This window comes from Hetaerina americana, unplaced genomic scaffold (genome assembly GCF_022747635.1).
Source record: "Hetaerina americana unplaced genomic scaffold, ioHetAmer1.1.p SCAF_3, whole genome shotgun sequence".
NCBI classification, from domain to species: domain Eukaryota; kingdom Metazoa; phylum Arthropoda; class Insecta; order Odonata; family Calopterygidae; genus Hetaerina; species Hetaerina americana.
Window position 1 is genome coordinate 17205397 of NW_027286874.1, and position 17990 is coordinate 17223386.

General features: G+C 34.8%; 1 protein-coding gene across 1 annotated transcript in view; it reads left to right on the forward strand.

The window, feature by feature from the left end:
- LOC139690396 (TBC1 domain family member 31) overlaps positions 1-17990 on the forward strand; it is a 70019-nt gene that overhangs the window by 20949 nt on the left and 31080 nt on the right. Inside the window, exons 10-12 of the mRNA XM_071587831.1 lie at positions 1313-1536; positions 1628-1761; positions 4693-4865. Of these exons, the coding sequence (XP_071443932.1) occupies positions 1313-1536; positions 1628-1761; positions 4693-4865 (531 nt within the window). The remainder of the gene's footprint in view (positions 1-1312; positions 1537-1627; positions 1762-4692; positions 4866-17990) is intronic.

Genomic DNA, 17990 nt, shown 5'->3' on the forward strand with positions numbered 1-17990 from the left:
AGTGTGGGCGTTTTATTTCTTTTTTCTATTATGATTTCCAGTTTCTTCAATCCATTTCACCCCCTCTGTTCTTCTCTGTGGTCAAATATCAAAACTCTCGTAATAATCTTTTCTTTCTCATTTTTTGTCCACGTTTCACTTCCATACAAAACCCTTAGCAAACAAATATTTACACAGTTCTATTTGAATTCTTGTTGCAATTATAAATAATTTTACCCTTTCAAATAATTTCTGTATCATTGCTATCCTGCTTCTTATTTCTTCCACGCAGCTCCCATTCTATGTTATTTAATTGCCCAATTTCTCAAAAGGCTTTACTTGTTCTACTACCTTTCCTTCTAGCAATTAATTGACAGCACCTTCTCCATTGCCAAATCTTATAACATCTGTCTTATTCACATGAATCTTCATTCCAAATTCTTTTATTATCTTTCCATCAGTGATTGCAGTACTTCTGTTTCAACCAGTACTGGTTTATTATCTGCATAATTAAATTGAGTTTATAGGACAAGCCTAAGAAACAAGAAATTGAGAGCTTACCATAAGTTTTAAAGTCAACTTTTTAGTTAGAATTAAAGAGTTTTTAAGTGTTGAGACTGCTATCAAATTAAATTTCTTAGGTCTAAATGAGTAAAATTTCACATGGTTTCTTAACCAATTTGATTTTTTTTAATCTGGAAACCATGACATGACAACAATAATTTTGCTTGATGGATAAGATTGTGTGATGATTATCCTAATTTTTCGTCCGAGGTCTAAGTCAATTATATATTCATTTGTATTATATATTAACATTTTTGCAGTGTTCCTTAAAATGGATGTAAAATAATGTTTAATGTATTATATTCAGTATTAGTATGTATTTCCATTATATGCATAATTATAGTATACCTACTCATATTTAGGTATATATTTTATAATTATGCTATTATAAGTATTTAGTTGTTGTTTCTTGTCTTGAGTTTGCCTAAATAAAATGAACTATCCTCTTGCTTATTTATTTTTATATTGTGTGACAGTACTATAATCAAAGCTCTTATATGGACTTGTTAATCATAACTATTAAGTAAAAAGGTATATATTTGGGATAATTGATTGTAAAAAAAAACTTTTAAATTGTTCAATTGAAAAAGCATTCTATTTTGCGTGCTTAAGCACAAGTGCTAACAGCTTAAATTTGTATCTTTGAATGGTCTATAGGATGTGCTAACATCAGTACAAATATAATCCAATATGAAATGTAATTGATATTTTTCATTCTAATAGATCTTTAGCTTTTGGTCATGTAAATATGTATTTTGTCCTTCACCAGATCAAATCTGAGTTAAATCATAAAAGAATGCAGTCACTATTACGCGTGCATGGAGCCTTTCCTACCCGTTATCGCATAATTGCATGGAGAACAGCCCTACTTCAGCTGCCTTGTAATCAGAAGGCTTTTGCTGGTCTTATAGCAAGAGGATTGCATCCAGCCTTTGCTCATGTTGAACAGAAATATCCTTTGGATAATCAGTCTGAACTAAAGCATTTGAAAAAGTAAGTCTTTCTGCATTGTTATAGAAAAGTTGCAAATTCTGAATAAAATTTCGTGAATGGTAATGATAATTATTTTTTTCATTATTTTCAGATTAATGTCATGCTTAGCCCATTGGTCACCTTTGTTCAGCCAAGTGAACTACCTTCCTCTTTTTATATATCCTTTTGTCAAACTCTTTATTCATGATATATTGGGCTGTTTTGAAGCTGTGGCAACTATTATAAGTGAGTACAAAATGATAGGATAACCTTATTGGCTATATAATTTCCTTATTCATGTATTTTATCCAATTTCAGATTGCATCATTAAATATTAATCATCATTATTTCAATCCAGTCATTGGTTGACTGCAGTCCTACACTCTTCCGTTCTAATGCTAATTCCTTTACATTCTGATGAGTCTTACAGCCAACATCCTTCAATACTATTTTTATGCATGCATCCCTTGACCTTCCCTTCTATTTTCCCTTCCATCATGTCCAACAAATCCATTATGTTTCAAGTTGCTCCTAGCCCATCAGTTCTTTCTGTTTATTGGTAAGGTTCATATTGTATTTTCCTTTTTTACTCTTCTATATATTTCCCCATGCATTACATTTTCAAGATTTGCCTTCTGTCCCTGTTTTCAAAGGCTTCAGTTCCTCTTGGGTCTGCTTTTCCAATGCTCCATGTCTTAAATCAATGGAATATCATTCTGTGCATGAGTGCTTTGAAATAATACTTTCTTGTTTGTAAGCTTACCTTGTTTGAGCATGGTAGTTGCCTCTTCATGATTATTGCTTGCACAAATTTCTGGTTGACATATGCTGAGTTCCTTCCGTCTAATGTCCTGCTTCTTCTGAGGTAGGAGAATGATTCCACTCATTCCAATTTTGTATCCTCTTGACACAAAATTGGTGTGAATATTCTCCTGTTTAAATGCTTGGATTTTAGTTTTCTTTAAGCTTACTTTCATTTCTATCACTGTAATATTTAGTCCATTATGCCAAACGGTGCTTACAGGTCCTCTGGATTCTTAGCTGTTACTGTGATGTCATCGGCAAAATGAAGGAGGATGTTAAAGTCTTTTTCGTTCATTTTGATTTGCTTCATGCCCATTCAATGTGTTTATTTTATTGCTTCTGTGTATGTTGAATAGTGCTGTTGAGAGGTTACATCCTTTTCTAACTTAATTTATTCTTGCTTGTTTTTCTTCCATTTTTCATTTGCCCTTGTGGTACTTGATTTTTAAATAATTGGTAATAATTCTTTAATTGTTGCAATTAATGATGGTTGCCCATCCATTTTCTGCAAGTTGTTTCGCTTGCTCCTCTTGTTATTGTAAAAGACCTTCTCCGAATGGAATAGCTTGTTTATATAATCATTTTTTTCTATTATTACCCTTTGTCAGAGTATGCAGGATACTCCATTCGTTCATTAAATGAAGAACACAATGTATATTTCCACTGTTTTTTATTTTTGTACTACTAGTTTCAGCGCATAGGCGTCATCATCAGGTACTCCATTAAATAAATATTATGTGTTAAATATTGAATACTCTATTTGCTGTTGGTTGCCTCCCCTAATTACTACTACTTGAAGGGCTCTCCATTTATCTCCCCGAGTAGGGACGAGGACACCACTGAAAAAGTCACACGCCAATGTGATACCCTGGTAGGCAAACAAGATGAACATTATTAACTTAAGGTAAAATGGTAATTATAGAATACAATCAGGGCGTATTTGCCTGTTTTGTAGACTTCGAAAAGGCATTTGATAGAGAGAATTTGGAAAAAATAATGAATATATTGCAGAAAATAGGAATAGATTAGAGGGACAGGAGGCTAATCCACAGCCTGTACATGTCTCAGACTGCTCAGGTGCGAGTGGGGAGCAGAGAGTCCAGATGGGCAACATTAGGAAGAGGTGTAAGGCAGGGTTGTCCATTATAATCGGTGCTGTTCAATGTATTTGTGGAGGAAATGATTAAAGAGGCAAGTGAAGAACTGGAGGTCGGAATGAAAGTCGGCAATGAATTCATAAAATCAGTTAGGTTTGCTGTTGACCAAGCTTTAGTTTGTCAATCAGCCAAAGGGTTGCAAGCATTGCTGCGTGAATTGAAAATTCAGTGCGATAGATATGAGATGAGAATAAATATAAATAAAACAAAGTTTATGCTGCTTTCCAGAAAGAGGTTGGGTAAGTTAAACATTTAAATTGGAGGGCTAAAACTGGAGCAGGTGGACAAGTATAGGCATCTTGGAAGTGTTTAGGTCCAAAATGGTCAAATTAGTAAGGACATAAGGAGAAGAATAGCGTTAGGCAGAGCTTTCACTAGAAGAAAGGAATTGGTGACAGAGATTTTGTGTTAGGATGTGAAGAAAAGGCTTGTTAAAACTTTAATATGAAGCGTAGTTATGTGAAGCACGGAAACATGGTCATTGACGCAGAAAAATTGGCATATTTCTTTTGGAAGTTTTTTAAATTTGGCTGTCAAGAAGGAAGGAGAAGGTTAAGTGGACAGAAATGAAAACAAAGGAGGAATTCTGGATATGGTAGGAGGAGAGGGAATTGTTGGGAGAAATCATCAGGAGGAAAGATAAATGGATTCAAAGAATATTGATTGGCAATGGGATGCTGAAGACTGTGATAGAGGGGAGAATGTTAGGCTAACGATGATGGGACAGAAATGGAATAGGGATGTTAGACGGAATGAAGGGAGGAAGTATATGGAGATGAAGAGGGGCTTGTGGAGTAGGATTTTGGGTTGTTTTTTGGCAGGAGGGACAAGATATTTATTTGATAGTTCTATATATTCAAACTTACCTCAACCGGTAGATTACCTATAATAATAATAAAATGGTATTTAGGAATACTATTATTATTGTTCATAATGAAAGCAGCAAATTCAAGTTGAGTAAAGTGGAAAATGTTCTAAAGAAAGAGGATCGACCCCATGCTCATGTGACCCTCCTCTTAAGATGCCTCTACTCTCATTACTATATTCCTTATGAATTAAGATGTTTGAATGCTGTGCTAAAATGTTTGTATATACTTTGATTTTGTGAAATATGTGTAGACATTATAATTATAACTGGTTTTTTACATTTTTTGTGGAAAATTTTAAATTATAAACGGTTTACTTGATTAAAGTGAATCTTTGTTTTTGTTTACAGTCAACTATTGCCAACATTGGTTTGAATTTTTCCCGTTTCCTCCAATCAATGTGTTAGCTGCCATGGAAAATCTCCTTTCTCATCATGACCCAGACCTTCTTGCTTTTTTCGTGAAAAATAGAGTGAACACCAGGATGTATGCTTGGCCTTTGCTTCAAGTTGCATTTTCTGAAGTAAGTACCAATCATTTTCTTCAAAATAAACTTTATTCTACTAAAATATCAGAAGCAAAAATATAGAGCCCCATCAGGAATAACCAAGAAAAATTTAAGAGAGCTGATCAAGTAGTTATAATGTTCATGTATAGTTAAGAATGGACTGCAGCAGTCAATTGAACACCTGATAGAAAGAGTAATGAATGCAGAAAAGGTATTATCACATAGCTTTAGACTGGTAAGAATAGAGAGCAAATGTCAATAAATCTTTGCATTGCAAGCCTATTAATGAGTGGAGCTTCATTGGACTGTGACAACTGTGAATTTCAATTGTCTATTTATATTAATAATAACTGGTTAGCTGTTTTCTTGCAATTTTTGGCTAAGATGTAAACTTCTGTTAGTATCCCACAATAGAGTATATCCCATAGTGTAGTATATTATCTATCATGTATTTAGGTGCCATGCATAGGTATTATTTACATGTATCAATTCCTCATTCGCCTTGACTATGAAAACTATGTGCAGACTGTCTCCTCTCATATTTCCTCTGCCCCCAAAAAATTCTGGTCCCTTATCAATCAGTGGTGTAATCGTCCTTAAATTTCTGAAGCACTCTCCTGTGGTGCCAAAAATGCTGCGGGATCAGAGAGACCCTACCTCTTTCTAAAATTCTTTTCCGAATACCTGCAGCCTGCTTCTAACCTCAGTATTATCTCTGTCCATTCCCTCCTTCCTAATATAGACCATTCTATATCCTACTCATACACAGGCTCCCAGGAGGTTTTCCAATACCTCTTCAAAATACCACTCCATCGCTTACCTGGCCCAGATGCTGTCAGCCCTAAATTTATTCGCAATTGCATTTCAGCCCTCTCACAACCTTAAGCCATCTTGTTTAATTGCTGTTTTTCCCTTGGAAGCTTCCCTCCTCAATGGAAATGCGCCAATATTATTCCGATACATAAAACAGGTCCTAAGAATGATGTTTCTAACTATCGCCCTATCTCATTGCTTCCAAACCTGTCTTTCGTTTGTGAACGATTATTCTGAACAGGATTTATTATTTCGCCTCACCCTTTTTATCTTCCCAGCAGCACGGTTTCCTCCTAGGCAGATTGTGCCTGACAAGTCTCCCTGTCTTTCAGCGCCATGCCATCATGGCAATAGACAATTCAAGTCAATTTGATGCCATCTAACTTCACTTCTCCAAGGCTTTCGACACCCTGCATCATCAACTCCTCCTTCATAAACTCAGCCAACTGTTCAGCATGCATGGTATGTTCCTAAGTCTTCTTTCAAGCTTTCTCACCCGCAGAACCCAGCGTGTAATACTCTCGAATGCCTCTTCCTCTTGGTTTCCTGTGATGTCTGGAGTTCTCCAGGGCAGTGTCCTTGGACCATATCTTTTCAATTTATTCGTTAATGATCTTCCTTCCCGACTTCTTTCCTCCCAGGGCCATACTGTTCTCTACGCTGATGATTGCAAGACTAACAAGCTAATTAATAACACTTCTGACTGCATTCACCTTCAACTTGCCTTACATCATATTTCCTTATGGTGTGATACCTGGAAGCTTAGCTTAAACCCTGGAAAATGCAGCATCATGACTCTTGCTCTGAAAAAAAACCCTGATGTTCAGCTACTCAATTAACTCAACTCCCTTAAATAGAGTAACAACCTTGGCGTTTTAACTGACCATAGACTAAATTACTCCGACCACATACAGACTATAAAAAATAAAGCAATGTCCCTATTAGGCTTTCTATACCGCTTCACAGTAATTAAAGATCCAAGAGCACTCCATTCCTACTTCTCAACAATTGTCCTTCCCATAGTATCATATTGCTCCCCAATTTGGTCTACCTCATCCCCAACTAATCTTAAATCCCTCAATTGCATCTCTCACTTCTTTGTCAAAATAGTCGTACACCAAGTCCCACATTTCCGCAATATGTCCTCAAATGCTGTTCTGTCTTCTTTATCCATTTCTAGTCCCCAAAACTGCAGACTTAAAGCTGATTTAAAACTCGGCTATTGATTGCCTTAAACTGCTCTCTCTCTTCAACTTCAGGATACCAACTTGATCCACCTGCACCCACTCCCTACTCCATCTGCCTATTCCTAGAATATCTCTCATCAAGTGCTCACCTTTATTTTGCCTCTCCTCTCTTCTAAATTCACTCCCTCACACTGTCGATCCTTTTAATTTATCATGCAGCAATTTCACCATCCAAGCTTTATCCTACCTCTCAACAAGTTAAATTTTTTCCCCTGTCCATGTTCGTTTCTCGTTGTTTATTGTTATGCTGTTATTGTATTTTGTCCTTTTTCATGTTTGGATCGTAGTCTTCCATGGCGTTCAGGATTCGTGGATGTCTCCATTTAATGGGTTCTCGCCACGTTGGTAGTCATGCTTGATGACAGTTTCACCTGGATTCCACCAGGCGTCTTCAGGTCGAAGTGCCGATATCATTTTGGCTGCGCTTATATAGCCCTTGCTCTCTTGCTGCTGCGTTGTGATTGGCTGGTTTCTGGAACACTCTCTTCCAGGCATTCGTCAGGTGGTAACCGTCTTCCCGGTTGAAATTTCTCGGCGTCAGTTTGAGCAATTGAGATCACCAAAATGCCGAGAAATTTCAACCGGGAAGACGGTTACCACCTGACGAACGCCTGGAAGAGAGTGTTCCAGAAACCAGCCAATCTCAACGCAGCAGCGAGAGAGCGAGGGCTATATAAGCGCAGCCAAAAGGATATCGGCACTTCGACCTGAAGACGCCTGGTGGAATCCAGGTGAAACTGCCGTCAAGCATGACTACCAACGCAGCAGGAACCCGAAAAATGGAGACATCCACTAATCCTTTTTCATGTTTGTTATAATTTTGCACTGTAAATTGGTGCTACTGCTGTATGTGAATAATGCTTTAAAATAAATATGTAATATGTACATGTTTCTTAGAGAAATTGGAAGAGATTTGATGACTTACTGCTTGTAAGTTAATGGAGTACTGATTGAGAAGGCTGTTTAATCTCTTTAGCATTGGGGATAAGGCAAAGGTGATCATCACTTTTGCAGAGGCATGCTTCCTCAATGAAACTAACTATCCTTGCCACAGTTCTTTCTGTTTACTTTTAATCACTACATATTATCACACTCCCAATTTCCATTACACTTGATAAACAAGTCAACACAGAAATTGCTATGAAACATTACAACAAGACTCAAGGCAGTAGAAGGGTGCCTAGAAACTGGATTAGTGCAAAAAGAATACAAGATTTATAATTCACTTTATTAACTCATATTTTGCATTTTAACTCATTTTTTGTTTAATTATTGCAAGATCAATATTAAATTAACCCTACTAGGAAGTACTTTGTAATTAATTCAAAGAGCTAGCTTTGTTTCATCTTCACATGGCTATACAACACAAAGAAAAACAAGCGAGAGGTAAGGTACTGACCGCAGGCAAACGACGTGATGGTACTATGGAGAAAAGATCTTGCTGATAGCTCATTTCATCATAATTATGAAATTTTATTTATCATGCTTTGAGCTCATGGTACTGAATCATTTTTCTATTTCTCTACTCGAGAGATAGTTTCCCAATCAGTTAAAATATTTTAAACAACTGATTTTGTACGGAGTTCAGTATTATGCTCTGTGCCTATAAGCAAGTTTTGCATATTGTTTTTAAATAGGAACAATTAGTGAAAGATTAATGTTGTAGCTCTATGGCTAAACTATGAACCACATAAGGTTTTGCAAAGTCACCTTTTGGAAATACAATCTTGGGTATAACAAGGGGTTATATCGTATGGAAGGGGCATCTGAAAAGTTCTTGGCCTGATAATGAAAATGACAATTAATGTTTTCAAAAAAGTTTTACCACCATCCATTATCTTTGGAAATGAAGAACTGGCCACTATCAACTTAATGGATTGTTTTGATTCTGGTGTGTAAAGTTGAATCCATTTTCATCCATGGTCACAAGTCGACACAGAAAATCTTCCTTGTTTTTCGTAAAGCACGTCAGGTGCTGTTTGGAAAGTGTCATCTGAATGCATTTTCGTTCTACAGATCTATGGCACCCATCCTGTACAAAGATTTTTTATATGCAAAATGTAACCAATGCATTCTTTTGATATCTCTACAGTATTAGCAAATTTATGCACATTTGCACGCCGATTTTCCAGAATCATATTGTGCAATTTTTAAATGATTTCCAGTGTGATTTCACTTTTCAAATGTTCTTCATGTGGATGATCTTGGAGGCTTTCACAGCTATGTTTAAATTGGGTCACCCATTTCTTCACAGTAAAAATGTAATGAGAAGAGTCCCTGTACACATTTAAAATCCTTGAATGAATTTTGATCATCATTAAACCTTCTTTTATGAAGAATTTTATCTCCACACAGTCCTCCATTTTTCCTATTTCTAACAACACTTGCACCAGAACTGATTCAAACAACACCCTACAGTGAACTGCTGGATGAAATGGCTTGCAATTTCACACAGTATCCACTTACAATTGAGGCAACATGAGAGACAAAAAAAAATATGCGAGTAGTGATATCATCTATGGGTGAGCCCAAGAACATTTCAGACCATCCTAGTATTTCCATCTACCAATGCTGTTAGCATGGAAGTTCATGTTGCTCTTCTAAACCTACAGTGCACACTTGTACTGTTTTTGCTCATGCATCATTCAATGTAGTGCCATAATGCAGGGGTTATTTTTAACTACAATGAACTGAGCAATGAGCAAAATGTTTTTCACTCTTGTGTCAAGTCTATCATAATTATTTTAGAATTTTCTCTGTATGAACGTTATATTTTCCATGTCTCTATATTTTGAGTAGCTTCAGGCATGATGTGGTGGAAGTTGAACATAATGAATAACTGATCAAAGCACTTTTCCACTTGATAAAGTCCCGGTCGTAAAATGAAAAAAATTTTATCAAGTGGAAAAGTGCTTCAACCAGTTATTCATTCTCTATATTTTATTTTGCTTGAAATTAATCTCTGGCCGAAAATAATAACATGAAGAGCTCTGTGTATGGTTCTATCTGTTTTAAATGAATAGAAATTGCAATTATCGATAAAGATTTCCCACTGCTATTTGTATGCTTTACATTCTGCTGTTTAATTTTGTATCACTATTTATTTTCTGTGTCTTGTTTGAGGAAATCACAGTGGCCAAAAGTAACCCCACATGGTAACTTTGCCCTACATACATTTAAAGGTCTTTTCAATGAAAAACATTTTAGCACTTTTAAAACAAAATTGCATGTGTATATATGGGTGCATATGTATATGTAAAAGTGCATATGCACTGTACCACCTCATTTAACTATTATGTATTAGAGTTAAGAGATTCATTTGGTTCTGCCATTGGTAGGAAACAATAATTCAACGAATAATGGTTCTGGTAGGTTGATGGTATCTAAATGAAAAAGGATGAAATTAACCATTAATGAGAAGAATTGCCATCTTGGTATTAGATGCTTTACAAAAATAAGCACACTAGAGGAAAAAATATTTCCTTAACATAAAACAGTGTCACTGCTTTATTTACGTATTTCAAAAAACATTTTGTACTATTATTGCATGTATATGAACATAGTTATACCTACTGAATAAAAGTAATTGATTTATTAAGGCCCCTATCCCAAAAATTATGCATAAAACATTTATTTTTGTACAAAACTCATTTACATCACTTCAGGCAAATGCCCAATTTGTTTCTGCTTTTAGTGCATGTAGGAAATCGTCTTTTGTTTTTGCTATTTTTTAGCAATTTCAAATAGATAGAATGACATAATTTCATTCTATACTGTATTAATATTAGGTTTTCCATGAAAGCATAAAGTTGTATTTCCTTGATATGTCATCACATAACCACTTTTAATAGTATATTCTTTGATCCTCAGTAACCTTATTTAAGACTCTTGTTGCCTTCTATAAAAAATGTCATAATAAGTAAATAATTCATTGCACATCCAGATTTTCAAAAAAGATAAGTTACAAAACTATTTTCACTGTTTAAATAATGATTACTAATTACTATTATACTCTCCTGACCATTATTTTATGTGGCTTAAGTTATCTATCTCATCAATACCTACAAAGGTATCCAGCGAATTACTTTTTGGCACATGTATAGTCAAATTTCAAGTTTCAAATTATGCAAAAATTTTAAAAATGCATTTTTACCCGAGTTATTTTTGTTAACCCTAAATGACTGACTTTTTTGCCATGCATTCTGATACAAATATTGAATGCTACTATTTGACCCAAGTTAAGTGATTCTAAAGACATGACATTCCCATAGTCAATGGCTTAATTTGTGTTTCTATGTCATTTCCATAAGTATATCTCATACTAATGCTATTTCTAGGAGAAATGCATTCTCAATATTCTCAGAGATGCTTCTCTAGGAACCTGTGGGGCTTTGCATTAAGTTAGACTTACTCTGTTAAACTTTGCATTTGTCCATTATTTCTTAGTCAATGTCTTCATCCAAAGAAGCAGTGTGCAATCTAGATAATGATTCATTCTTTCCTGTATTTTTATTTGCAGTTAAAAAGTTTTCTATTTCTTCCCATCCTTCAAGTTCTAATAAATCTTTTTGATCCCTCCATTTGGCATCATGTACTTGTTTCTTCTGACTCTTCACAGAATGGCGTGCAATAGGAAAAACTTGATGAGTGAGGGTTCCTTCAGAACTCTTTGATTTGGCACAATGTTTTCCCTATTCATGATAAAAATCAAAGGCAAGCATTTAATGAAATTTAAATGTTTAATTGGAGTTGCAGTGTTTATTTAGGGAAGTAGAATTAGATGTAAACCTCATGCTTTACAGTTTTAGTGGACTTTATTTTAAATTTACATCCATTCAATGATGTATGTTCAAGAAAAGAGCAAACCTTTTAATAGCACATCAACCAGTCAATGGAGTATACTGCTTTTTATTGAGTGCACCTAGCGGCTGCAAAACTTCCCGTTCACACGTTTATGGATTGATGAAAATTTCAGTTTTTTGTCAAAATCTGCTGTTAGGTGCACTCAATCACCACAGCATGCACTAAACCCTGGTAGGTGCACTATTAAAATAGTTAATAGCAATAAGAAGTATAATACCAAAATATTCTTCTCCCCCTATTCTTCTCTCAATCTTTGAATCTCACTAGCACCATATCTGACCATTTGAATTTAACAATCTTCTCAGAACTATATTTCTTATCCAATCTCTTTTCAGCATCTTGAATGTTTCACACTCTTAGAGAAAAACTCTTAGCAAAGCTTTATCCATCCTTATTCTAAGTTTTAATGGCATATATTTTAACATCCTGATTTTTCTCTGAAAGATTCCCTGCCCTAAAAATCATTGTTTTTCTTGTAATTTCAATTTCCACTCCTCTGTATGAAAATGTTAAATTCTTTTCTTTTTTAATTATAGTAATTGGACATATGCCACTGTTTTTACCGTTACTTAGTGGAATTTCTCTATTTTACAGTTAATAGTAACTACAATTCTACAATTTATATTTGATGATGTCACATAGTGGCAAAACCATGGTCAGCAATAAGTATTAATTATGGAATTGCTTCTATTATTTATATATTAGTTGGGCAATTCTAGTTTATGTAATTTTTAATGGAATAACTGATGTGATGTAGAAGTTTTGTCATTTTTTTGCACTTTAACATAGTGCATATGTTTATTTATAACTGTGTACTTCCAATGCACATTGATCAATGCCCAGTAATCGTAAAGCTTTTTATTTTGAAGTATTGATTATGCTTGCATAAAAATTTTTATGGTATGCCACCAGGGAAGTAGTAAAGCAATGGGCCAAGATATTAGATATTGCGAGAGTTCCTCAAGGAATTCCGTGGACTAAAAATATTGCTAATGTCCAGATTAGGAGGAATAGAGGGAGGAAAGTAATGCGGTGTAAGTTGCTGTTTGGGAGTGTTTTTGTCAGAATGGAGAGGTATGAAAGGTCAAAGCTATGGGATGAGAATGATTTACAAACACTAGCTCATTCTAGAGTTTCCCTGCCTTATTATGCTGCATATTTTCTTATAGCATCCAAAGCACATAGGATCTGTATCTTTAGTTTCAAAATGTAGAATTTCATGATCAACCTCGGTTGAGAGTGTAGACTGTTATATTCTTTATCATCCAATATGAAGATACATCCAATTTCACTTCTCATGCATGCTCTTTGATCCTATATTAAAACTTCTCCCCATCTGACGAATGTCAGTCATAGCAAAGGTATTTGCAATCAATGTTAGGTGTTCCATGCATGTATCAAGCATGTCTTTTAGGAAACAATAAACATCATTTATCACATTGATACCATTACACTTCCATTTTCTTAGTATCATCAACTTTGTCTTAAACATTACTAAATAATTTCAATAGCATCACTTGCCGAAGTTGATGAAACGCGTTGTGCTTTATAATACAAATCTTTGGGAAAGTACAAAGTCTTCTTAGTATGGATATTAAATACTTCCATGAAGTGAAGCCTGAAAGAGTAGAATATATTATTGCATGTTTTATAACTAACCTTGTCATTATTTCTTTCATATTCAGGTGTTTTCAGGTTTTCTTTTTTTGTAAGATTTTTGTAAATTTGCCATTGATCTATCTGAAAGACAGCACACATTCAACAATAATTTATAATCAAATACAACCATGTCACATTATAAAAAAGAATGAACTTAACTGTAAACCAGTCACCAGATGATGAATTCACATCCAAAGTATCACTTTGATATTTTATGACTTGCTCTGTAAATTGAAGATTCAGAGTTTCATCTGAAAAGACAAGTTACCAATAGCCTGTGTCTAAATATATAGACCTGGTTTCAACATTGCCATAAGTCTTTAATTAATCTAATTCCTGCAAATACTCATCTCTATGTCACCTTTGCTCTACACATCATCACAGAGAAGATGATGCTATCCCTATCCAACTCTGCGCTTTTGTATGTCATTCTCCCAGCCATTTAAGACAATAATGACTCCCGGAAATAATAAATATTGAAAATAGGACACAAATGAATTTGAGGGTTGGGAAAGAAAATTGTATTTTATTTGTGTCATGCTGAGTCTGGCAGGCCCAAGGTAGAGAAACCACTCAAAGTTGTATCTTCTGTGAAGTGAGTTTTCTATTGTACTTGCCCAAACCCAGAAGAGGAATCGGGAATAAGGTTACCAAGACATAAGACTGTATGCTTAAGGGGTTTTTTTAAATAAAAATGGGCAATATGCCACCAACTGAGCGTTAATTGGCATTTAGTGTATGGAGAGCAGTTAAAACACTCATGTTGGAATGAAACACTTGGTTACTCTTCTGTAGTTTATTTAGGCAGCACAATGTATTTCATCATACTGTGACATATAATTGTGCATAGAAGGGAGATTGGGGTTGAAATATGTAGTATGGGGAGAAGTGGGAAAAAAGGAATAGCAGGATAGGGGGTGTTAGAAGAAAAGGAGATAAGGGTGGTTGCCGAGGAAGGCTAACAGACCCTGAGAGTTGCTTGAAACAACCCAGACTTGTACCCCAACCATTATGACAGTCACACACAAACACTTCCACAGATAGGGTAATGAGGGAGAGGGATGATGGAAAAGGAATACAACAAAACCTTCTGGAGGTATAGGTGACCACAAGAGAGGAGGGGATTTCTTAGGGAGAAATGGTAGGTAGTTGTATGGTTGAGGGGTTTGATAAATGTAATCATTGCGTAGGTTTATGTTTGGGTCCCCAGGATAACTAGAAATTACATTTATATTAGGAGTATCCATTTACAGAGTTTTGTTCTCTCTTTGCAGTAATTTAGATGTAAAAATTCTCTTTTATGCTTACTCCAAAACAAGTTCTTTGTAAAGTGTGATGTTGGAAATTTCTTCTGAAAGCACCTAAAAATATGTTTCATTGGTAATAAGGGTGGGTTTCATACACAAATCTGAGGAGTATTCATTTCCACTGACCAATATTCAAAGCATTAAACCATAAATAAATTTTATAATGAGCTGGGACACATAACATACTCAAGAATAAGAAACGTTACATGCAAGTCACCATGCATAATGCAGATGAACATTCTATTAAAAGAAAAACCATGTGATGGCCTAGCAGCATCATAAACAATTGTGGCATGTTTTGTTTTTTTTTGGCTTGAAGAATTGTACGGTATTAGGAAGTGACTTTTGAAAGTTTACCCTTTTTTTGGGAGAAGTATGCTACTTATAGTAGGCATAGTAAACATATAGTCTTAATTGATGCTTTGCCTCAGGCCACTGGTTCTTGCCCACAGAATTTGATAACTAATATCACAGGTGTGTCTAACCAGGCGCAACACTTCATCAATTTGAATCTAAAAACCTTTGTCCAGGAGGCAAGTGCTCAGCTCAGTATAACTCCGCACACTTCAGATAATTATTTAAAAATGCCTTGATATAATGAGCAAACCATCATTAGGATTTTATTCTTTTTTATCAAATTTTGTTTAAATTACCCTATCTTGCATAGCAATATTTAGGCTGAACTTACCATCCAATCAATCATCAGTGTCACTCACAATATACAACCTTTCAATGATTACTTGCCGTAGTGAATAAATGATTGCAAATCATCTTAGAGCTAACCCCTTCACTGACTGATCATAATTTAAAAAACTTTGAGCTAACCTAATAATGATTGGTATTATGAAATTACTAATAAATAGAAAAAAATAAAAATATCTCTTTTAATTGATATTTCCTTTAACATATTTAACACCAACTGCAACTTAGGCTCAGGTATTTTAATTACTCTTTTTACATACCAGTTATTGGTGAAATTTGCCATTCCAAAGACTCCAGATTGTGATCTGAGAAAGGCGTGCTGACAAGTTTTCCATCTAACTCATTTTCTTCTCCAGTGTCATTTTGCTTTTTCAGACTTGTGTTACAGATGCTGCAATTAAATGTTTTTTGAAATCTTAACCCAAATAAATCAACAATTGAATATTTAAATTTAAACACTCCAAATCCAGCAAGATTGCATGTATGCTCAAATAAAAATACTTAACTGTGGTACTGGCTAAATAATAAACTTACAATTCTTGAAATACAATTGGTTCGCTTAAAGTTTTTGTCCAGAAAAGCTAACATGTTCACCATTATTTAGATTAATCTACTCCTTTTTTTGATCATAAAATTGGTACAAAACAACATAAATAAGTGCTGCCCGAAAAGCAAAAAATACCTTCTACAAGGAAAATTTAGTAATTTATGATGATATATATGTATACAAGTTATATACAAAGGTTGGCCAGCAACCAGAAAATCCAGTGGAAAGGATGAATTGAGCTTCTTATGACCTTTTTCAAGACTCACTATATTAAATAATATTTCCTTAAGCTGTAAAGAGTTTACTCTATGACTTTAGGAAATATTATTAAATATAGTCAGTCTCAGAAAATCCAAGCTAAGTCAAGGAAAATAATTCAGAAAGAAGCTGCCTCCACTAACCAAATTTCATTTAGTGACAGAGGAGTCTTAACATGGTGATACAAAAAAATGTCTGTAAAGAGTGTATACAAAAATCTTTTTTTCACAAAAAACTATGTGATTCAGTTTTTACAAAAAATTTTTCTTATATCCCCCATAAAGCTGGCCAGAATTCATTGAATTTCATTTAGTAGAAATACCTGCAGGATATTTTTCTTATTAATTAAAATCTACCAAAGGTAGTGGGTGTATGAGATATTTAGTTGCATTTGTCTTTAGGCTATGCCTGAGGAATATTTATTAGAAAAATATCTTGCAGATACTATTTCCCTCTACATGTATTGTGTCCTTTATGTAGGGAATGGGCTTGCTTGTTCCAAGGACCCCTGGACCTGTGCTGGCGAGAGAAATGATAATTACTCCTGATAGGTGGATAGGATAATTACTCCTGATTCATTGTTTGATGATGTCCAGATGAAAGACAATCGATCCAGTATCTGGTTCATAGTGAGATAGCTGCAGAGGCATTTGATTGTATTTTGGTGGACATTGCAGAGATAGTCTCATGTTAAAAATACTTTTGACAGAGGAAACATAAAGCCACCTCAGTTATTTTTAACCTGAAATCTCGATGGACTTTTTATATTTGATAATAAATCGTGTGTGTCCCAGTCCACTGGGATGGATGTAATACCTGGTGGCAGGTGAGGCAAAGCCTCAGTGGCTATCAGAGCATAGAAGACCCAAAAGTGTTACAATAAGGACTTGGATTGTTAGAACGATGTTGAGGACAGGGAAATTAAAAAACATTGAGCAACAGATGAAAAAAATTAATCTATTAGGCCTGTGTGAGGTGATATGGAGATATAAATGGAATTATTGTAGGGTCAGTAATCAGATTTAATGGGTTGCACAATGTGTATTCCAGCACTTCATATGAACATTTGGGGCACCATTGCAGTGGTGAGGGTTAATGAGAAATTGACTATTTTGACTATTTATTACAATTATTTCAAGCCTCCTATTGCATGCTAGTGATATATTACCATTTTCCCACAATTTTAGTACTAAAAAGAGAAATTTGAGGAGGCAGAAGTTATTAGCCCCAATGTTTAGATTTTCATGTATTATTAAGCTCAAGGTTGGTCAAAACTATGTCCAATGGATTTAGGAAATTCCAGTCAATTTTTTGGTCACCTGAGTGTATTTGGGAGAAAAATAGATACAAAATAATTGACATTTCATTTTTGATGAATTTTATGGTACAGTGGAATTGGCATTTTAGAGTAAGCATTAGCTTCTTGAGTTGTACACAGTAATAAAGTGTTTGGGGTAGTGTTGGATGTTGCTTAGAAATGTAGCAGTACTTAGTTCTTGAGTCCATGAAAAGCATATCCCCACCATTCAATGATTATTATTTTGTTTGTCTATTGTTTTTAAGTAGGTTTTTGGGTTAACACAGGGCTGTAGTCTCCAATATTATATATCTTTCCATAACAAGATAAAACCTGACACCACACACTACAATAAACTGTTCTTCAATTCTGCATACTTTCTACCTCCCTTCACTCTGCCCGTCATACCTATCATATTCCTATCCCTACATAACTATGCTAACATCC